The 23,760-nt window shown below is 41.0% G+C and overlaps 1 protein-coding gene across 9 annotated transcripts in view; it reads right to left on the minus strand.

The window, feature by feature from the left end:
• The window catches only part of ST7 (suppression of tumorigenicity 7), a 229,856-nt gene that overhangs the window by 21,649 nt on the left and 184,447 nt on the right, over positions 1-23,760 (minus strand). For all 9 annotated transcript variants that reach the window (XM_064487407.1, XM_064487410.1, XM_064487413.1 and 6 more), the window contains 3 exons: positions 19,686-19,758; positions 18,099-18,201; positions 3,725-3,875 (listed from right to left, as the gene is read on the minus strand). In XM_064487407.1, the coding sequence (XP_064343477.1) occupies positions 3,725-3,875; positions 18,099-18,201; positions 19,686-19,758 (327 nt within the window). The remainder of the gene's footprint in view (positions 1-3,724; positions 3,876-18,098; positions 18,202-19,685; positions 19,759-23,760) is intronic.

Below are 23,760 nucleotides of genomic sequence, written 5' to 3' on the forward strand. Positions count from 1 at the left end.
AAACCTTTGAAATACTGATGTATTTGTGGTTGAGGACTCAGCATTTTTTTTTAAACCACCATATGTTTCAAACCCAAACAATCTCTGCCATGCATCAGCTGGACTTTGGGGTTTTATCAAAAATGTGTTATTTCAGCCTGACTGGTGGGAAACTCACTTAATTCAACTGGATGACTAATGCTCCAACATAATAAACTCATTAAAAATCAAGAAAGATATACCTCCATCCCCACCCCTAACCAATACTTGATAGAAGTAAGGATTTTTTTTTTAATTTCTAAAAGATAAACTGACTTTTAAAAAAGAATACTCACTTTTAACATGGAAACTGGTGAAATTAGGGGCTGTTAACGTCCTCCGTGAATTCTCTTTCTAATGAAAAGGGGAAATTGGAAGGGAGTTGGGAAATGGCCTAAATATCAGAATGAATTAAAAAATGATTTAAAGGAGAAAGCTAAGACTTTGAGGCTGGAGATGTCAAAAGGCGCCACCCAGTGGTGCACTGGAGGAAGTGCAGCATCCTGTATTCGGGCACAGGCTGTCTAGGGGAGGCCAGCTGACCTCAGACAGGGACAGGGATCATGTAGCTGCCCTTGGGACAACTGCCCTGGAGCCCACCGACCAGAGGTGGGGTGATGGCATTCAATATCGCTTCACAGTTTTCAAAAACTGGGTAAATAAATACCACTGCAGGCACCTGAGTCAGAATTCTAATCCTAGCCCTCCAATTTAAAATCCAGAGCTCTAAGGCCCTTTTAACCTAGAATGGACACAGATCTAGAAGTCATGTCAACCTACTGCATGCAATTGTCTGAAGTTGGAGTGATAGTTCTTTCTTCTAACTTGCATGACAGATTTACAGCTTTGGTTTTTAAAAAAGGACCAAAACTGTTTGTAATGAAAGATTACTTTTCTAAACACAGGCATACACACGTATACATACATACTATTTATGCTTGTAGAAAATATATATGCTTGTTGTAGAAAATTTGAAAAATACAAATATGAAAGAAAAAGAAATCACTTAAAATCTACTTAAAGATGTATTTATTTCCAGTCTCCTTTGTTTATATATAGAATTCATTTTTCAAATAAATTTGGGCTCATTCTATGTTTAAAATATTTAGGTCAATATTTAACAACAAAAATATAATTTTACATAAAATGGTTAACTCTCTAAACACTAGAAAGGGCATAGATATATCCCAGCCAGTACTGATGTAAACGGAGGGCTCTAAGTAAGTGTTTCAGAGATGCCTGATCCTCTTATCCTTAATCCATTCAGGAAAGGCCTAAATCTCTGGTTTTACAGAAAAGAACAGTGAAGAAAGAGTAAACTTAGGTTTACATCCTGGCTCTACCAATAGTGCCTGCAGGACATGCAACAAGTTACTCATCTAATGAATCCGTTCCTCTTTTGAACAACTAAGATTGCTGCCTCTGTCCTGCCTAACTCAGAACGTTATCAGGAGTACACGAAATGAAGGAAATGCAAGACCTCTGAGAATTACCCTGTTATACAAACACTCGTCAAGGTTCTTGGGATCCGGCAAGGTGGCTGGTAAGCACGGCTCTGAAATTGAATGATGTGGCTCTGTTTCTGAAAACTGAACAGCAGTGTAACTTCCTGGATTGGTTCCTAATTATCTATAAGGATCAAATAGAGAATTTCCCTCTTCTATAGGCCCCTGACTGCCTTGCCACACTGCTTTATGTCTAAAACCCCACCTCTTCTTTATTCTAATAAAGCATTCCGCCCATCTGACTGGCGGTAACTACATTCCCCCAGCAGCACTACGCTGCTTGATCTGGGGTCTCACTATGTTACTTCACATTTCTCACAATCTCATTGTCCTTACCAGCTGTTCCAGAGCATCTCTGTTACCTGATTAAATGGATAACTAATTTCCAAACAGAATTTCCAGTTATTCCTCGTGGGATTTTTTTTTATGGTTACGCCATTCCTCACACCACGTCTCTACCACCTCCTGGCCCACCCCTCTTTTGACCCTTTCTAGAGGACTGGTAACTTTCTTGTCAATTAGAGCCAGTCAATAAACTACTATTATTATGTCTCCAAAATACCAATCTATAAATATGTTTTTATTTGCTAAGCCAATTTGACCATTTAATTTTACCACAGCTAACACTAGGTGTGCCCTCTCATATTCAGTCTTGCTGGGGTTTTTTTGTCTTTTTCTCATATTTAAATAAAAATTCCTTTTGTCTCGTCTGGATAGAACACCTCTGGCCCAAGCCAGAGAGGAATGTACATGTGTCTACACACGCCCTGAGCAGAGTGTGCTGTCTTAACATATCCAAAACCAGGACCAGGACACCTGGAGTCCGTTATTACACTTAGAGAGTCGAGGTGGAAACATCGATCAAGTCAATGTCCCTCAAGTTATAAACAGTAAATTATTTAACAAGACCCACTATCAATTCTCTAAAGAAATATTTCCAGGACAACCAAACAAAAAACTTTCAATCGACTTGAGTCCCATCTCTGTCAAGTTACTTTTACCCCATCCCACTTGGCTGCCCCCGCCTCCCTTCCTGCACTAGTTTGGATTCCTGCTGGGTTAGGGGAGGGCAGGAAAAGGGAAGAGCAGAGATTAGCAAAATGAACATAGAAGGAACAAGATAAACAGTCAAAGGGATTAAAAAGACGTTTGTTTGTGAGGCTGAGCAGAGTAGGAGTGAACTAAGAAAAAATTATCAGAAGACTCTAATATTTGCTTTCCCCACGAGAGGGGAAAACCCCCATGCTACATGTTGCACTTGTTTTGCTTAAATTAATGATAAGTGTCAACACACATGTTGTCCGATAATCCAGTGTTGAGCTTTTTTTCTTAATTTACATTCTCCCAAACAGCCCTATCACTAAGCACTTCTTCGTACAGTGTCCTTGCCTATAACACTGCCCTAGTTCTTCAGAACTTGGTTCAAATCTCACATGACCCATAAGGTTACCCAGGTCTGCTCCAACCCATAGGCCTCTCCCTTCAGAAAATCACTGGGCAGCTGCTCCATCCTGCTGGTTACTCCTCCTGACTGGATGAGATGCTTCTCCAGGGCAGGGGGAATGTCTCACCCACCATTAGAGACTCTTCTCCCTCCACAGAATGATGGGGTCTAGCATGTCCTCAGAGCCATTTCTCCCTGCATCCCTCTAACAGGCATTATCCATTAAACACACAAATGCTACCCCTGCCACCAAACTCTAAGGTCCCATGGCCACTGCTCTTGTTCTGCTGGTCACAACTGCTGGTCACTTGTGTTTGGCCAGCCTAGCTACCCTGGAGGATGACTGTGGTGGCTCTTTAGCCAGCCCTCTCAGAAAGGCCATCCAGAAGTGGTAATCAGAGCCCAGCAGCAGGCCTAACCCTCCACGGAGAGGCCGAGTGTCTCTCCAGGTCTCTAGAGAGGGTTTTCCAGGTGTAGTGTGCTCCTCTGCCAAAACAGTCCAGACTCATCCCACCCACTGTATAAACTTGCTTTTGTGAGCTGCAGAGATGGCCTCACCGCCTGAACACCCACCACCACTGGGCAACTGGAGAGCCTAAGTAAGTAACCACCTCTTGGTGGTGGAATATCACTGAAAAGAAGAACCACAGATATGCAAATCTTCGCTATTCATCATGAGCACTCGGGGCAAAAACAGTGTTAGTACCTTTTCATGCTTTCAAAAAAATTTTTTTTTCAGAGAAAGAAAATTACTTACTGCCTTCCCACGTACAGTGCAGAAGGTTCAGGGCCCCTTCCACCCTCTTCCAGTGCGCCAGATGAAAGAATGCGTACGCTATCGCTTCACTGTCCCCTCTCTTCAGGATATGTTCTGGGGGAAGGATTAAGCTTTTCATTTCAAGTAGGTACTGAAATAAAAAAGGCAGGAGACAGGTGTGTTAATACACAGTAATGTGGAATTCCATATTGAAAATACAGAGGTTGATTTCCCTAAAGCCGCCACTCATAAGCACTTCATCAAACCTGCAACCTCATTCCTACATTTGACGGCAACTGCTGAAACATCCAGCAATCCAAAGTCTGCTGACAGATACTCAGCCTGGTAGTACTTTCCTGCGGCAAAGATCAGAGGCTTTCGGGCTAAGATATGCTCATCAAAGAAATATATATAGACTCAAACGGCAAAAAGGAAAATTTAGAAGACACAGTAAGTTGGTATAACTTTGTAACCAGAATGGAAATATATACAAACATGCAAAGGTTAAGAAGTCATATGACTAAGCCACCACACAAAAGAGACTTGAGAATGACTACCACTGCCCATTAGTTTTTTTAAACCGATCAGTAGAGAAGGACCCAGTCTGTGAAAAAGGTCACCCATCGCTGCTCAGAGGCTGGAGGGAGGAGGGGTCACAGGCTGAGCACAGGAAGACCTCAGGGAGGGGAGCAACAGGACTCCAAACCACAATGTTCCTTTGGCTCCTTTCCCAAACAATGCAGGGGTTTCAGCTTATGCCTCTTTATTCCTATCTTCCACAACAGAGGTGGGAGCCTGGGCCTGAGAATGGATGTGCTTCACAGGGGCTCTGAGAAGACCAAGCTTCCACTTGCATTCCTTTGTGTTTACTATAGAATGGAAAAGGAAGCAAATCTGGGATGGTATTTTATATTTGCAAATCTTCACTTGTCTCTGCTGGCTGCTGTTTCCTGGGTGCCACTCCTTATTATCTCCCCTCTGGATCCGTCCCCACCACACACACACACACACACACACACACACTCACCACCACCACAACCCAGTCAGCTCCTTTTAAATGGAGAGTAGCAGACCATGGGGGATGTGTTTTATTAAAATGGCACAAACACAGCAAAAGGAGGTGCTAAGAGAAGAGATGGTCAATATTTTATTGTCAGAAATAATTGTGGATCAACTTGTCAGTGGAAATTTATGAAAGAGGGTGGAGAGGACTCCTGATGCACAGAATGAAGGTTACGAGACACCCATCGGTTGCGTCAAGGCCTCGCTGGGGGTGCACACCCTCTGGGCACATGGGGTACAGTGGCCTTCAAGCCTCCTCTCCTGCTGGCACGCTTGGTGTCAGGGTGTGCTGCTCAGCAGGAGCTGAGTGGACACATTCTAGCCTCTTGGTTCAGCAAATGAAATGTTCCTCACTCTGGGTCTGATACATGAAGAAAGCTCCAAGCCTCGGGCCTCAAAGCAGGAAGAGCAGGAAGTGAGAGAGCCCGGCCAGAGGCAGGGAGAGTGAGGATGCTGCCAGCACCACTGCGGAGCAGGTGCAACTGAAGGCCCCCTTGACAGAAAGGCCTCTTCCCAGGCCAGTCCACGAAAGGTGTTCACTATTGTCGCAAGCACTCCTCACGTGAGTTCAGATGCCTTTTTGAATTCTACATGTTACTGCTTTCCTCCCTCATCTTGTTTTAAAACAGTGTAGTACAAAACTCTTGTGAAAAATAACGATTTTGAATTACTTAGTAATCCAACTAGCACTACATTTTTAATGAATATCAGCCATAATATAAATAAAAAGGTGAACTTTATGTTCAGAGATATTTGACGACTATCCCACTGTGATTTCACCTAACAGAAGCCATTAAACCATGTGTTGCTACCACCCATGACAATCTCAGGCGGCTCCAAGGGTCATAAGATCGATAACTTGTAAAGTGCTATGAACTCAAATTGTTTCACAGTAAGTTAGAGAAGGGAGACCATTTGGTTACTGCTAATAATTATCAGGGAAACAAAGGAAAGGGAAAATTTCCCATTGAGAACCCTAGAATACGATCCTGATTTCTGAGTTTCTATTAATTATTTATAGCCTACCAGATAGTCAACTTTTAAAGGAGGATCACGCAATATGAACTTTGAAACAAGCTAAGTATGAAAACCACTAGCTCATGCGTCCCAGGAAAGCAGAAACCTCTTTCTGAGAGTCAGGTGGTGGCTGAAAGAAAGTGGTAAGTCACCATTCCTTTCGATTTCTGTGATTAGGAAAGGCTCTCAGTCATTTCATTAAGCGTTTGTGGAGAACTCTTCTCTTGGGCTAAGGAATCTTCAGAAGTAGGACAATTGGGGCCTGGGTGCCACCCACATGTGCGGGTGGAAGTCTAAACAAACTAGGAGGGGGCGTGGCAGAGGAAACTTGGGGAAGATAGGGGGTTATTTAGAAAATTACCTACAAAGGGATATAATGGATCTGTGTTGTGCAATATGGTAGCCTCTACCACACGCGGCTCTTTAAATTTAAATCAGTTAAAACCAAATAAAATTAAAAATTCAGGTCCTCAGTCCCACTAGTCATATTTCAAGTCCCCAAGAGCTATATGTAGTTCATGACTACCAGACTGGACAATGCAGGGAAATTTCCATGATCACAGAAAGTCCTAATGAACAGCACTGCTACAGACAATGAAAGTTTCCAATCTTCAGCTAACTGAAACAATTTTTAACATGAAAAAATTTCACAGATGCCCATGATAGAAATGGTAAGTGTAGAGTCTACTGATCAAAGTTACACAACAAAGCTACAATAAATGCAATATTACAAGAACTCATTTAAAAGCATTGTTGGCCACCAGGGCACCTACATATATTCGGAAAACAGTAGTGCACGTGCGTGTGAGACAGATGGTTCACTCAGCCTGCAGGCTGCATGTGGTGCATGTGGCTTCAAGGACTTCGTCCACAGCCCCAAAGGCGAGCTGTGAGGTAATGCTCCGTTTCTTCTCTAAGCTCCCTCTAACCTTCGTGTATGTGTACTTTTCACATAGTGCCTTAGATTAGTTATCCACGCATTTTTCTCCTCAGCTCAATCACAAGATCCTCAAAGCACGAATCTCACTTCCAAGAATTCTCTCGCAATGAGCATCCCAGGCTTCGTCAGCCTCGCAAGGCTACCCAGAGCAACTCATCAAGGAAACTCAGCTGCCTTTTCATCGTATCTACTTCATGGCAGAAATAGGTTATGTCTATAAAGGAGATTTATACTCCAGCGTAGCTCCAAACAAAATTTTGGCTCTAACCAAATAATGAAGGCTAATAACAACAATGTGTTATGGTTTTGGCCAAGGCTTAAAATGGCTGGCAAGATCGGTTCTCAACATGTGCAACATTTAAATTAGAAAGGCATGGAGCAACATTTCACATCTTACTTGTCAAGAGAAAAATTAATGGAAGAGGGCAGATCCCTATCCACAAGTATGCAGAAATCAATTAGAATTAACCATAGCTCGCAAATCAGAGAACACTCTCTGCTTGTCTGTAACAGTTACTTGGCTTCTAATAGCTCAGACCACATTCTGCTCTATCTTGCCTGCCATTCTCCCTCTAACTTCCTTCCTAGATTCTCAAATCATGTTGATCTTGAAGCACAGGCTTCTACAGGTTTCGGAAGCAACTTTTCAAGATCTATTTGTATCAGAATCTAGTTCTTACGCCGAGTATAATAGGAACATATACCATTAGAGGTGTGGAGCGGTGCCTACTTGGGGAGGTGTGTGAGCAGAGCTGGCTCACCTGTCGGGAAGGCTGCAGGGGAGATGTGCTCTGTCAGAGGCTACCCCAGGTTGACTGCTCAGGTCTCTTCTGTTAAGGTCTTAAAGTTCTATAATAATTTGAGTAAAATGATCCAAGTTATCCTTCACATAGATACTAATACCAAAAAATCCATACCCCTTTTTGGATTTTCCGTACCAACAATAGCATAACTCATTATGAAAATCATTAGCAAAAATATGGAAATAAACAAAATGAGAAAGAACAGACTAATTAAGTTACAGTACATTTAGATGATGGCTATCAAATTGCTCCCAAAAATCAGGTAGTGGAAGAATACTGATTAGCATGAGGAAATGTTCATATTACTGTATGAAGAAAAAAACCCAAGTGTATCACACAGATTATGACGTGGGTAATAAAAATGTATATGTAAGCATTAAAAGCATTGGAAGGTCACAGATTGAACGTTAATAGTGACAAAATAGTTTATTTTATGGCAGATTAATTTCTTTTGTACTTCCAAAGTTTTCTGTAATAAGCATTTTAATTTCTCTCTCTATATATTATGTGCACGTGTGTGTATATATGTAACACAAAACTATAGACTTGCATCAAAAACACAAAAAGCAAACCAAGCAAACAAACAAGATAACCAGAGAGAGCAATTTTTTGTAGATCTACAGTGCTTTGGTGTAACTGACTCTGAAAGAGGCTGTGAGCCCAGAGAGGGTCTTTTTAAAAGATCAGTAAAGAGTTCAGAGAATGCAGCTAGTGCTACTTGGAAGACATATTACATACTCTAGTTTCAATGCTGTCTGCTCCCTGGACGCAGTAAGACACATGCTGGAATAGGACAGAAATGCCACAAGGAACCAGGGCCCACTCAGGCCATGCTGAGATGGGGACAAAGCACATAGGCCCCCAGCCCCTGCCCACCTCATCCGCCCTCTGCCCCTCTGGAACACTGTTTGAACCCATTTCTGCTATTCCACTATGAGACCTTAGACAAATTATTTAATTTCTTTTAACCTTGACTTGTTCATTTGTTAAAACAATAATAAAAATACACATCTTGTGGTTTTAATTTTGAAGATTACATAGGATAATATTTGTAAAGCATTCACACAGTTCCTGGCACATAAACGTTCACTAAATAGTAGCTGCTTTTGCTAACAATAACAACAAAAAACAAAAATGAAGTGTTTATATTGCTGTGGAGGTAAGTTGTATTTCTTGTGTATGTGTGTCCCACAGATAACCGAGTCAGTTTCTAGGTAAAATACATCAGCAATTTTACAGTAGTAGCAGATCAGCTGAAGAGAACTGGCTGCCAGGGGCCACCGCCTAACCAAGATGGAAGCAAACACAAAGCAAAGCTGAACTGCCAAGTTCAGCTGGTTCTCTCCGGTGCCACTTGGGGGCCCTCTTCTCTGACTGCTGTTGCCTGGCTCACTTATCTATTCATCAGCTACTCTGCTTCATTCAGAAAATATAGGCATGTCCACAGCAGATCCCAGTGAAAGATATGGGAGTGCAGTAGTGTCCTCCAAGGGCACGGATACAGCAGTGTCCACTGTGTTCTCTAATGACACACCTGTGGGCACAGAGTCTACCCCCAGGGCCGAGATACGGGAGCATCCACAATACACCTCAAGGGCATGGAGGTGATCAGTTCAGGTCCCCACCCTGGCGATCCCTAATCGCTGTAGGCGTGTGCGTGTGCATGTGGGCGTGTGCATGTACGGACAAAGAAAGGATAAAATGCAACGTGATGACTGCCTCATGAGAGGTAAATGCTTAGTACAAAGGAAGCAAATGGGAAGCACTGTCTCTGGGACAGCATCACAAAAAAAGGAAACTATGAGTCACTTTTATTAAATAGACAAGAGTTTCCCTGTAGGGGGGAGGGGAGGCAGAAGCTACAGCAAGGCTGGGCAGTGGCACCAAAGCATCAAAGGGCGTGATGGGCTTAGGATCTTGAGGTCCTTGAATACTCACACGACAGCAACTGCCCACGCTGATGAGCACCAACAAGTGTCAAGCACTGTGATCCTTACACCAACTCTGGGAGCTAACATTACTATTCCTACTTCACACGTGGAAAAATGGATGCTTTGGGAAGTTAAGTAGCTTGTTCAGGGTTTCATAAGTTGTAGGTGACAGAAGCCGCTCCAGAACTAAGGTTTTCAGGGTGTGAGGCAGGAAAAGCAGGTTGTGAAGGCCTTCCATGGTATGCTCCACAGTGTGACCTTACCGGGTTATTCTGTGGTTTTCAAACTTTGAGACACAGGAAAATTTATTTGAAGGAAAAAAAAAAAAAAGAAACTTAGAACATGTGAAATTGATGTAAAAACAAAGCTATGAGGGACCCTGGGGGAGGGACCCAAGCGAGGACTGATGGAGGCCTCTGGCTCCTAGAAGACAGTAAGAAACCTGCTCAGTAGGGAGCCGGGAAGTGAGTAGGAGTAGTCTGTGGTTTTCAGAGAAATGGGCAAGTCATGTGTCGGAGCAACAGACAGGGCAGAGATTCAAGTTATCAAAGTCTTAGAAAGTTCCTGTTGTGGTCCAGGTGGGGGAGTGACGAACCTGAATCTGAGGGTGAGAGAAGGAAGCAAAGGTGACTGTGACATTTCTAGCTTAGGAAACTAGAATAATGTGAGATCATTAGCCAAGATGACGATACCAGACGAGAAAGGCTTAGCAGTGGGAAGGAAGGTAACAAAAACAGTTGAAGCGTCTGGAAAGCATCTCTGGAGTGCTAGCCTGAAGTGAGGAGTGAAGGTGTGCAGGCCTGGAACTTGCGAGGGCAGCTGGGGACACGGGTTTGGATGTGTGGGGGGAGGAGAGGCTGCAGCAGCGGGAACACATGGGACTCCTAGGAGGGCTTCAAGCAAGAGAGGACAAGGCAGTGAATGGTGCTCCCCAGAGAACCAACCTGAGGGAGAAGAGTGCTCAGGGAGATAGGCATGGCATGAGGGACGGTGGTATGGAGCCAAGACAGCCTCAAGACAGAAAAAGTGGTCAGTGGGACCCAATGCTGAGGAGAGATGAGACAGGATGAGTAGGGGTGGCCTTGGTGGGAACAGCTACAGTGCTTTTTGTCAAAGAAGGAGACCTCTTAGAAACTCTCTTCCTGAGAAATGTGGCTAAAAACTGGTTTCTGCTCATTTTTTCTGGGTCATATTTCCACAATACATTCTCCTTAATCTAATCCAAAAAAGATTTGGAACAAAATATGACTCAATTCAAAGAAACTTATATTGAAATAATAATATTTCTGAAATGGACCACTGGTATACAATATCACAGACAATCTGCCAGGGTATTTTGAGTTTCTGCTTCCACGCTTCAAGCATTTTTAAATGCTAAAACCCACGACACATTTTGTTTCCTAAATTGGATTAAAAAGCAATTTTATACTCTGTCAATCAGCTTCACCAAGATATAAAGGGAGGATTGCGATAGTGTTTGCAAGAAATAGAATTTCCATCACTATGACAAGGTCCCGTGGATGCGCCATTAGCATATACAATTACCAGAATGTTTTCCCCCACAAGCCTCTTGAAATCCCATGAAATTTTAGATTGACATTAGATGAGCTTTTTTAAAAAAAAAAAGGTAAAAGTTTAATGGGCATGCACTTCTGTCATAGCATTCTTTTCTTTCCTCTCTATTTTCTCATTCCTTTCCATACTTCTACACTTATAATTTAAAAACCAGATCCTCATTCAGTATTCTGTCAAGCTCGGGCTGCTCCGTTGGTACCGAGCTCGAGGAGCACAGTGAGCCCCCCCCACAGCACCCTCGGGGCCTGCCCCTTCACCCCCTGGGTGGGCCCAGTAAGAGGAGTCCAAGGCTTAACAGAGCTGGGATTTGAGGCAAAATAAAGATGGAAGCTTTCCGCCACCGGTGCTGTGATTTCTATCCCTCAATAGCTCCGCTCGCAACATCCCAAGCGTCTGCAGCCCAAGCAGCTGGGGTTACAATGGGCGTGGGGCCTCCTGTACTGCAGGTGGATCCTCACAAGCCTGGGATCTTCCTGTGGTGGTGGCGATGGCTCACGGGCTCCTTTTATTTTTCTGAGCTGTATGCAGAGGTGCCTTGGGGTTGCTGGGCTACCAGCCTCCTCATCCCAGTTTCAACCAGAGAGGTTCTACTTTTGATTGCTTTTGTACACTGAAGTTTCACATAAGATTGCATTAGGAGGGGAAAATGTTTATTGCTTTAAAAATAATAAATCATTATTCATTAGTTTGTTGTTGTTTTGTTTTGTTTAGGTTTGAGGTTTTTTTTGTTTGTTTGTTTGTTTTGTTTTTTGGTGACAGGGAGCAGGAACAGCTATGCTAGACTAAGAATACAAGACAGAGGTCAGAAATGGGTACCGCTTAGCCACAGGCAAAGGACTTAGCCAGCAGTCACAAAGTGGAAGCCCCTGAAAACAACAGCTGCAGCCAGAACCTGCTGGAACCTCCTCTCAAATCTGGAGGCCTGAGGAGCACCTGTGGGACCCCAGGTCAGGGCACTGTGGTGCCCCTGTTACATTCTCTGGTCATCTTTCTTCAGACTACAGTGGTCCAAGAAGTACCATTAGTGCATGTTTCTGAGCAGCCTCTATTTTCACCCAGCCTGTAGGTGCAGAACTAGAGCTGAAGGTACAAGGGAAGAGAGAACGAAAAACACACAGGCAACATGTATTGCACGCCTACATGTACTGAATGAGCTACACAGTGCAGTTCCACTTACTTTTCATTAGCCTTATGAAGCCTTTATTCTTCTCTGCATTTTATCAAAAAGGAAACAGGCATGGAGCTAATTAACTCTCCTTTCCATACTTCCCTTTAGTCCCACAGACAGGAAGTGGAAAGCCCTTGTTTCGAACAGTTTTGAATCCTTTCAATGATACTTGACGGGTCTGCCTACTTTCACATTGGTACTCTCTGCTCCATTATTGTGACTAATGTTTTCCCAGTAATAACAGTTCTCATTCTGTAAATTTATCCTAAGAAAGTAATTCTAAATATCAAAAAATCTTTATGCCCTGAGAAATTCACTATCGGAGTTGACCACAACTTGATGTCTACCACAGAGGACACAAGAACTAAATCATTCTCTTCAACAAATGGTGCTGGAAAAGCTGGATATTCACATGCAAAAGAATAAAACTGAACCCTTATCTCACACCATACACAACAATCAACTCCAAATGCATTAAAGACTTAAATGTAGGACCTGAAACAGTAAAACTCCAAGAAGGAAACATAGGGGGAAAGTTTCCTAACATTGGTCTTGGCAACGACTGTTTGGGTATCACTCCAAAAGCACTGGTGACAAAAGCAAAAGTAGACGAGTGGGACTACATCAAAATAAAAAGCTTCCACAGAGCACAGGAAACAATCAACAGGGTGAAAAAGCAACTTATAAAATGGGAGAACATATCTGTAAACTATATCTGAAAAGGAGTTCATATCCAAGTAAATAAGAAACTCAATTTTTAAAAATAACCTGATTTAGGAATGGGCAAAGGACATGAATAGCCATTTCTCCAAAGAAGACACACAATGATCAACAAGTACATGGAAAGGTGCTTAACATCGCAGATTATCAGGTAAATGCAAATCACAACCACACTGAGATATCACCTCACATGTGTTAGGATGGCCACTATCAAAAAAACAGAATATGAGAAGTGTTAACAAGGAAGTAGAGAAACTGGAACCCCTGTGCCCTATTAGGGGGAATGTAAAATGGTGCAGCCAATATGAAAAACAGTATGAAGACCCCTCAAAAAATTTAAACTATGATTCAGCAACCCACTTCCAGGGATTCATCAAAAAGAACTGAAAACAGAATCTTGAAGAGATTTGCACTCCCATGTTCACTGCAGCATTATTCACAATAGCCAAGAAGTGACTAGATAAACAAAACGTGGTATACACAGACACACACCAGAATACCATTTAGTTGTAAAAAAGGAAATACTGCTTTATGCTACAATATGGATGAACTTGGAGGGATTATGCTAAGTGAAATAAATTGGTCACAGAAGGACAAATACTGCATGATTCCACCTATATGAGGTAGCTAAAGCAGTAAAACTCATAGAAGCAGAAAGCAGAATGGTGGTTACGGGGCCTTGGAGGAGGGAGAAATGCAGAGCTGCTATTTAATTGGTACAAAATTTTAGTCATGCAAGATGAAACGGTTCTAGAGATCTGCTGTACAACAATGTCCTTACAGTTAACAACACTATCCTGTGTGCTGAAAAATTAGTTAAGAGGGTAGATTTTATGTTATGCCTTTTTATGACAAAAAGGAAGTAAATCATCCAGAAAAGTTACTGAGAATATTTTAAAGTGTTTGAAGGCACATAGCTAAAATATTTGGACTTTAATGGTAATAGAGGATACCCTTTCTAAGGTCAAAGAACTCTGAAAATCTGATGATCCTCATGAAGGAATATACCCCAATACCCAACCATAAAGTCCAAGTCAAGAGTTTCATGTTAATTTTTAAAAATATGAATATGTTGTGTGATTATGATTCCTAAGTATCAAAAATGCATAGGAAAAAAAGGCTAGAAGAAAGTAGTCTTAAATATGACTAGATTTGATGGGATTATGAATGATTTTTTTTTATACTTTTCTCTATTGTAAAAAGTTTAATTTTTTTAGAATACCACTACAGAGGGGAAAAAACATATCTACTACTGCTTGTAACAAGCCAATATTGAGACTTTTTTTTTTAATTTGTCAAAATGAAATTCATCCTTAGCACCCTGAAGGGGTTAATGCAACATCCTCCAAGCCAAAAATGTCTCTTCACAGGGAAACCTGGGAATGCCAGGCAAGCACACTAAAAGAACATAAGTGCTAATTAACTGAGATCTGTGTACAGTAATGAATCACAGATAGAAATGTGCCCCATCCCATGTAAACCTCCTCAGTGCTGAGTAAGAAGAGCAGGGCAGGAGGGAAAGCACATCTGCAGGGAAAACAGAATGAAAAAACTGAAGCTAGAAATCCAATAGCAACACAATATTAACAGTACGTAGATGAAGACAGAACCGAGATGAGCTTAGCCCTTCATTCATCCAGCATCACGAGTGAAACTTTCTTCAAAAAAGTAGAGAAACTCTCTTTAAATGCCAAACTCCTACTTTAATCACATTAAATGGAAAACTCCTCTAATGGTTTAAAGATTTGTCTTTTTGAACTGTGTACTCAGTTCTTGAAAATCACCAGCATGATTAAGATCCTAACACCCCCAGTCATCCTCCAGGAGAGGTGAATAGTAAGTACATACTCAACGCACTGCAGTGAGAGACCAGAGCGGGGAGGCTGACCCTGGGACAAGGAGGGTACAGGCTTCCTGGTGGTCAGTGTCACAGTGAGGGTGGAGAATGAGGAGGACTCCCTCAGAGGAAGCAGAGAGGGAAGAGGAGAGGAACGCTTCTGGAACAATGAGCGGACTGTTAGAAGGAGCTGAAAAACAAGCTGGGTCAAATGACGAGGGGTCCTAAGGAACTACCCAGGGGTCTGGTACCTCCTGCAGGGCTGGGAACTCAGCTGCCCCTCCTCGGGAGGGAGTGACACAATTCGATCTGTAATATGAGTCTGTGGGCTGCTTTCTCCTTGTATGCTGCAATCTGCTGCAATCTAAGGCTTCAGAAATCATTGTGTTTAGACTCTGGCGACTTGAGTGGCTCTCCTTCAGACCAGAGATGCAGAGCTTTTTACTCCTGTTATTCATTTTCCAGTTCTGTGGTGTGGTTGGGAGCAGGTGAAGACTCCCCTCATGTCTGCAGGTGAAGAGTGTTCCTAGGAGTAACTCTCTTGGGGTAAATAACTAATGTTTATCATTGGATGTTGAAACATCAACTATGCACCTTTGCTTACTGGGATACCAGTTGGAACTAAGCTGGAAACTTATGGAAGGCAGTTCACAGTTGTTTTATTTGGTATTTTTTCTCCTTCCAAGCAGACTATAGTTAAGTACAATGCTGTGAATATACTGAAAATTCCTGTAGTGGGCCACTGACAACTTCCTGTGAAAGAGAAAAAGAAGCTATGGAAGTATTTAAGACATGATAATATCCTGAAGAAATGTGAATTGTCCACAAGGAACTGAGTGCCCTGGAAAGCGATGTGGCCGCCATCACTTGAAGGTTCAGGTCTAGGCTCGTCTGCCACATAGTGGGATCTGGGAGCAGCAGAGGGAGATGTTTAAGAGCTGGATAATCCAGAGTCAGTTCAGGCTCTGTCATTTACTCACTGTGCGACCACGAGCAGATTACCTAACCTCTCCAAACCTGCAGTGCCCACATCTATGCAGCACGAATAAAAATATGATACACCTCACTGTGTTGTTATAAAAAATAAATGAGAAAGCATATGTAGTTCAGTTAGCACTGTGCTTGGCACATAGTAAACATTAATAGAAATCAATAATTTTAAAAAGTATCATAGTATCTTTACAAAGAGAGGTTTAAGCTTAAAATGGGAAGGTGTCCTACATACATTTAGGGTCCCTTACACTGAAAGTCTAAGTGTTTATATCCTCCATTGATGTCTCATTAGAATTAAGGCTGTTCTCTGCCTGAAAAGGCACCAGTGTACAGACACGTGTGTGTGAGTGCATGTTTACTAAAGCGTTAGCAAGCAGTCCAACAAACAGCAGGACAAGCATAAACGATGTTTACAGCAGCCTGCATATGGTACACGCGTACCAGGGGCTGGTGATTAATTCTGAACATACGAGGCCAGTGACTCACAGTGTTTTTCCCCCACAGAAATGTCAACAAATGAAGAGGACATGGAAACACGTTTCCCACCCAGCACAATCACCAACAAAGCAAGGTGGTAAAGAATCGGTTTACTGACACACCCCACCTTCTCGCTAATGATTAGAAAGTAGTATGAAATCAAATTATTCCAGCTCTTTCAAATGATTTCCACTTTTTCAAGCCTTCCATTTTGCAGGCAGAATGCTAGTTGACTGAGTCAAATTCAAATGGCAGCTTTAAGCTATCTCTTAGGGCCTTTCCTACTCTTCTGGAGGCTCAACCATTTAAGACCATTATCTAGAATTAAACAACGGCTTCAATTAAAATACCTAACCAACAAGTACTGTTCCAGTTTTCTGTCTTGTGTCCCAAGATTACAAGGCTCGGGTTGGTACAACTGGAAAAATTAAGACTCGGGTCCCACACCTGAGGAACTGCCAACAACCAAATATCAATAATTTTAATAATTTACTAACACGTGGTATGCAAATATTTTCAAAGAACTTTGAATATGTTATCTCAGCTCTGTAGTTAGAGAATAGCATTCAATAAATATTAATTGATGACCTAAGTTTACTGTAATTCAGGGCAATATTTTCATGATTAGTTTTACATTTTAATCAAATTTGAATAAACATTTTTAATTTAGCTGAAAAACATTAAACAAAGAGATATATTTTCTACAATACCGAAGTCTACAAATACCATGTTGGTCATTACCCATTGGAACTAAAGTGGATAAATACATCCTCCTGCAAACGTGGCACTGTGCACGGCTCTTTAATTTCTTGTTTTGCAAAAAGATGACCATGACCTGAGTAAAACCTCAGGAATGATATTAGATCACTTATCTCTGTCACTCTGTATATCAACAAAATAAATTAAAGTAGGTAACTCCATAAATCATCACACACACACACCCAACCCCACCCTTTCACTACAGTACTGCAACAAAACAAGGCAACGGCCTTCCTTTGTTATTTTTCACCAATGAGAGTCTTCAGTAGACATTCTGCTAGGAAAACTATCTTGTGGTACCTGCTGTGCATCGCAGGAATAGTTTCCTAGAGGTTGAAATGTGCTTTATAATAACAAGAAACTGAAAATGGCCCTCAGCGACTTGCCTATCACAAAGCAGGTACTCGAACACAGGTAAATCCCAAATACACATGCCTCTCCTGAATATGTGATTACAGAACCATCCTCTGCTGTGATTTGAGTCCCTTAAAAGCAAATTCTGAGAAAACATATGGGAAATATTGCATATTTATAAATTGGTCAGCATGTGTAAGACAAATATTTCCCACTATGTATCCCCCTATTAAAACGGCACTCACAAGTCAAAAGAAAACTAGATCCTACTTTGAGGTTTTCCCTATTACTTAGTTGCCAATAATGATTAACTATCATTTATTTCAGAAATAAAGAATGTCATATTAGTATTTGTTACCACTTTTATTCATAACAAGGCTAATTTCTCAAGTTGCGTCTAAGTAAGACTATAACTGGTGTGAAATTCCTATCAAATGCATCAGCAGCACCCTTGGACTCTCCATATTTCGCCAGTTTCAGACTTCCTGACCTGGCCTGCCTAAGCTAGGTCTATCAATTTACCCTTATTATATGAAGCCCGAAATGGGCCCCAAAGCCTCTTGAATGCAGCTTTTGCTTAAAAATGAGGCTAATAAACATAGACCATACAGGGCCTCAACATTCATTGGTCACAATCCTTTTTTTCTGTAACTGAGAGTATTCGATACATGACATTATGGTCACAGAACACTTTCACGGCTATCATAATGAGTTCCTATGGGGATTCCACAGACTCACTTTTGGCACGTGAGGATTGAATTCCACAGCTCTGTGGATGGCCTCCACTGCATTCATCTCTGCTGTGCTCAGCCCCCGCCGAGATGCAGCCTCAGGAGAGAATCTGAAATGCAGAAAGACAACCACCATCCAGTTGGGACCACTGCTTGGGCATTAACCCGGAAAGGCATCTACACATCAAGGGCCCCGAAAACCACAGCGAGCCAGAGGCGTGAGCTCTCCAAACCTCCACTACATGGAACCTCTGAGTGACCCCTCAGACCGAGGCCAACAAAAACCCCAGCAGAAGCAGAAAGCGTGCTTGCATCTAATCAAGGCAGGAATTAAATTCAGCTGTCAAGTCTCACTGTCTAAATAGCTAATCTAAGTTTTCTACGAGGTACCTGCTTAGGTCAGGGAAGAGGGTAGGACTGACGAGGGCAGACAGTGTAGGAAAAAGAGAAAACTAGGTTACAGAAGAGCGCACTTGGTTAAAAACAGAACTAGGGAGAATTTTAAAGGAGGCTCCCAACCCCATGTCAGTGCTGCGATGGAGGGTTAAGTCTTGCAGCTCCAGCAGCAGGCGAGCCTGCTTGGGGCCGTTCCGGCAGGGGAGTGTGCATGCCGAAACTGCGGGCGAGACACCTGCCCGAGTGAATGAAAAAAACCAGACCATGCAATCTCTTTCTCACCTCACACCCAGGGCTAACTCCAGAGCTGTGCTTGGCAGGCAGACACCACAGGGGAAGCTGTGACAACCCTGGCCCTGCCCTCCCAAGCTGGAGTCGCTGTGTAGGGAGAAAAGATGTTGCAGTAGGTACTGGCGATCTACAGGATAAAAAAGAATGAAAGAAAATTACTTCGGTCTTGAAGTGCACACACACTTAACAGCAAACCTGTCTGGCATAGCAGAGGCTGTTTTCTTTTCCTGTTATCTGCTTCTCAGCGCTACAAAGGGCATGTATCAGGGGCGGGTAAGCATTTATCAACTTGAAACCAGGTAAGCCCTCTATTCTCTCTCACCTGCCCAGTCATCTCGGGTGTTTATGGAAATCTTCTATGCCACAGTCACCTGCCTGAATAAAATGGGCAAACGTCCTGCTGAGATGGTGACTCAAGGAAAACGGTGCCTGGGTGGGGAGTTAATTTGGACTTGATGGAGTAAAGAATGGGAGATGACCATCCCCTCTGCCACATGACAAGTTTGTTATGACTACTACCCCGTCCTGGACTGCTGCAGGAAGAGGAATATGCAAAAAAAGGAATAAAAGAAGGCATTTGTGTAGATCCCAAGCAGGCCTTTTTGGTATATCAACTGTCTGGCAAAAAAAAAGAAAAAAAAAAGAAAAAAAAGGAAAAAAAGTCACCTCAGAGGCACGGAATTTCAAATAAATCCCTGTTTAGGGACCCACAGACCCTTACAGTACCTGGGGATATACATCCCCTACTTCCAGTAATGAAAGAAAAGATCAGCAGGTTTGGGGAAGTGCATGCTCATAAGCAGGGGTCTCATAGACTAAGAAAAACTTCCAGAGAAAGCCCTCAGAGACAGCGCGTCTCCTTCATCCAGAACGGCATTCAGTACCACACAGGGTTCTGTCCACTTACTTGTCAGAGACAGCTCTTGCTTTGAGCAAGGCAGCTGTGTAGCATATTGTTGCCGACTTTGGTAAGCTTATATCTGTTAAAGAGAAAAAAAGTAAGAACTCCTGTAAGTTTGCTGAAACAAAGAGCAATGATTTTTAATACACTAGCATTTTAATCATGTAAGTTTAATAAGGCATAAATTCAGAATATTTTAATGTATACAGTACACTACTGTTCCTTACGTATCAGGGTGGTATGTAAAACCAAGGGTAACTCATATTTTTGTGAATAATGCGCAGTTAATATCCACCAGACTGTTCAGCATTTTCTATTTTAAAATATGGATTTCTCATATGTTGAGTTTGTTTAAGCAAAGAATAGCTATAAATATATAAATTTAAATATTACATAAATAGCCTTGATATCAAGAAAGGCAAATAGGACCTCTGTTACTTATAAAATTTCTCAACAGGCATATGAAATACTAAATAAAGTAAAGAAAAAAATTACCTGGATTTTTTTTGAATGATAAATACATTTATTTTAAAAATAATTCTTTATATCAGATTTCCTTTGCATTAAGTTTCAAGAAATTTATATTCAGCTTTTTGTTAAGAATGTAAAGAGATATCTTTATATATATTTATAAGAGCACATATATGAAATCTTTAGGAAACTATAAAATTTTTGTTTATTCAAACCCATGATAAAGCCCCTTTCGTGTGAAGCCTAATTTGTTGCCCAGAAAAACAGCTCCTTCCCATTTGTATAGAAAATGTCAGATGGAGGGGTTGGGTGGGTACCAGATTCAGACAGAGCATTTACAAGGAAATAAAAGTACAGAGTACAACTGAGAGTAGATAAACTCAAAGAGGGTGGTCCCTCTGGGGGGGAATTTTGTTTTAAAATTATGATCCTACTCCATACCAGAATTGTGTTTCTTTAACACTCACAGTAATTTATACTATGACATAGAAATACCTTCTTAATTCAGACCAGGTAAAAATACGCCATTCCCGGGCGCTGCAAAATTCACTCTAGGTTAGCAAAACTCTTTACACCCAGAATGCCCTCCAAGTTTCTTGCAGGGCTGTCTTCAACTTAGGAAGAATTACATTACAGTAGGAATGAAGTCCGTAACTAGACAAAAGACAGCAGCAGAAGAGAATAATTTCATAAAAGAAAAACAATCTCTCATTCAATAACAAGTATTAACCATCAATTCCAGCATGAGGAATTTCTCTTTGAGGGAAATTTCAATGACACTGATAAAATGCAAATAATCATAGAATAACAACACAGAATTGAAAGGGAAAGAAGTCTTTGTAACCGTGATCTCACTCAAACAAAACTTCAGCACCATATGCATAGTATAAAATGGTGTGCTTATGACTAAGGAAAAAAAAAAGAATGTAAGACACTCATGAATTTGTCTTGCTGCTTTTCCAACATACAAACATTCCCAGTATGGGAAATCAATCCAGAAACCATATCTTGTTTTTAGGGTCCACTCATTGATTGCTATTGGAAGATTAAAAAAAAAAAAAAAACTGCAGAAAATACACAATCTACCTGAAAGTTCAGACCTTTTTTTTTTTTTTTTTTTAAGTTCAGACCTTTCATTTAAAAATTATCCACCCTTCCTGGTGTGATCTGTGTTCCTTCTGTGTCAGCCTAGCACCCTTCTATGACATTAGAACAAATGACTAGTCCTAGAAAGGAGCTGAAACTGAAAACAATGATCAAAATCATTCGAAGGTAGCAGCACAAGATGGAGCCTCACTTGATACACTAAAGAAAACCTGACGTTAAGGATTTAGCTTCTTAATGAGAAAGAGCAGGTTGTTTTTAAGGTTACCTAATAAAGCAAAGGAATACATTCACTCAGTTGGAAATGTAGAAGAAGACGAAGGTGTTCCAGCAGGATATTAGAGATGCCTAATCAAAGGTGATCTTTAATCCAGAGCCAGCCCCCCTCACCCTCATAGACAGGACATTCACAACTCTGCAACATTACAACTAATGTGATACATTCTCCCCATTTAAAATTTTTTTACACCGACTCCTTCATTATATGTAAAGATGCTGGCATATCTGCATAATCATTATGCTTAAAACACAAAATAAACAAAAAATAGATTTTAATCAATATCAAATGGGGAAAGGAAAAAATATAAGTACCCCATTCCCCACTAGTGGCACGCTATTTCCATTTTTTTTTAACTCTAGCAAATTGTTTTGCTCTCACTGTTAAACAAAAATTAAAAACAGCAAAAATTTCTTGCATAAATTATTTATATATTTTCAATATTTGTTTTAATTCTGTCAAAGCAATACATGTACTTGGTAATGGCAATTTGTCTCTAAGGAGGGATGAGTCATTATAGAGAAGCTGATCCTAAACTTCCCTTCAGGTAAAGCATCTTGTTTTCAAATACAGTTTTTGTTTACAACATATTTTTTTAAATGACACATCTTCAGCAATATAAATCAAAAGCTTTAACATTTTGCCTACCCAGCAATTCAACTTCTGAGACTTTATCCTAAGGGAAAACATTATGACTATACATGAAGATTTAGCCTTAAGGATGTAAAGTAAAACAAGTTTGCAAAAATTATGATTTCACATATTTTTTAAAAAGCAATATACATCCACAGAGATAAAAAGCCTGGAATTATGTATACCAAATGTCAACAATTTTTATTTCTGGGTGATGCAATTATAGGCAATTTTTTTCTACTGTTTATCTGTACTTCCAAAGCTTCCAGTCAAGCACATGTATTAAGTGAATTCTTAAAAGATAACAGTGATGCTAAATGGAAGAATTCTGTTCTACAGTCTGAAGCAAGTTCATGGGCAAATACATTGGTGGAGCCAGACACACAGTATAGACAGACAAAGGTAGAAAACTTACACAAAGTGCTGTCAGCCCTCAGATCTAGTGGATTTATTTATACACCTTTATGAAAGTTAGTATATTCCTTTTGCAGTGTGTACTTGTCAACCATCTTTTAATTGAATAACTGACTAAATCAGGCATGAACTGCACCATATACACTGTCTTTAGCAGAAAGCTAAATATTATGGGCTGCTTGTCCCATGAGCACTACCTCTTTCATTTAAACAAAAAAAAAAAAAAGGCTGAGGCTTGGTTGTTGTTGCCTATTATACTATTGAAACTTATTATTTTGAAATAATTATAGGGTCACAGAAAGTTGTGACTATAGTACACAGAGTTCTGTGAAGCTTCCCTCAGCTTCCCTCAAATGGTGACAACTCACATAGTTATAGAATAATATCAGAACCCAAGAAGTGAACATTGGTAAAGTACTATTAAGTCAATTACAGATCTGGTTCAGTTTTCACCATTTACGTGCACTCCTATGTGTGTGTGGTTCTAGGCAATTTTATCCCACAACTAGATTCATGTAACCACAACCACCATCAAAATACACAACTGTTTCAAAGGAACTCTCTCATGCTTCCCCTTTATTTGTACCTTCCCCACCCATACCTGTCCCCTAGTGACCACTAATCTGTTCTTTACCTCCATAGATTTGTCTGCCTACCATGGGGATTTTATGCTTTTACTACTAGGAAAATGGACAAAAAGATAAGGGTAACAGAATGGCTAACAGTAGTGATAAAAATGGTAGAATCAGAGGTTTTGAGCAGGAAATAACAAATCAGCTGCTTTCCAAAGTTGCTAGTAATTTATTCAGAAATTTTAATTTGAGACTTTCAAAATCATTCTAAGTCCAATTTTGTATGAACAAACTCTGTACAGTGTCCTTCTGTCTTTCTAAGTGACATGTAGCTACCATTACGGCCAGAAATTCCCCTTAAGAATTAGAATCCAAGGAGGAAATAAAAGGAAGTAATGAGACATCACATAATTCTATTACTCATTGCAGAAACAAGGAATACTGAATAAAGATTTCTCACTTAAGCAAAACTGAGCTGCTGGCATTAGTTTAATTTTCCTTCTACATGTTTGCCATCTTGTGTTTCATATGGTTCTTTTATGAAAAGGGAAGAACTTTCTTTAAGTATCTTAGGCATGCAAAATCAAAATGTCATGAAAGCCTTTCCTTA

The sequence above is a fragment of the Camelus dromedarius genome, chromosome 7 (genome assembly GCF_036321535.1).
Source record: "Camelus dromedarius isolate mCamDro1 chromosome 7, mCamDro1.pat, whole genome shotgun sequence".
Lineage (NCBI taxonomy): Eukaryota > Metazoa > Chordata > Mammalia > Artiodactyla > Camelidae > Camelus > Camelus dromedarius.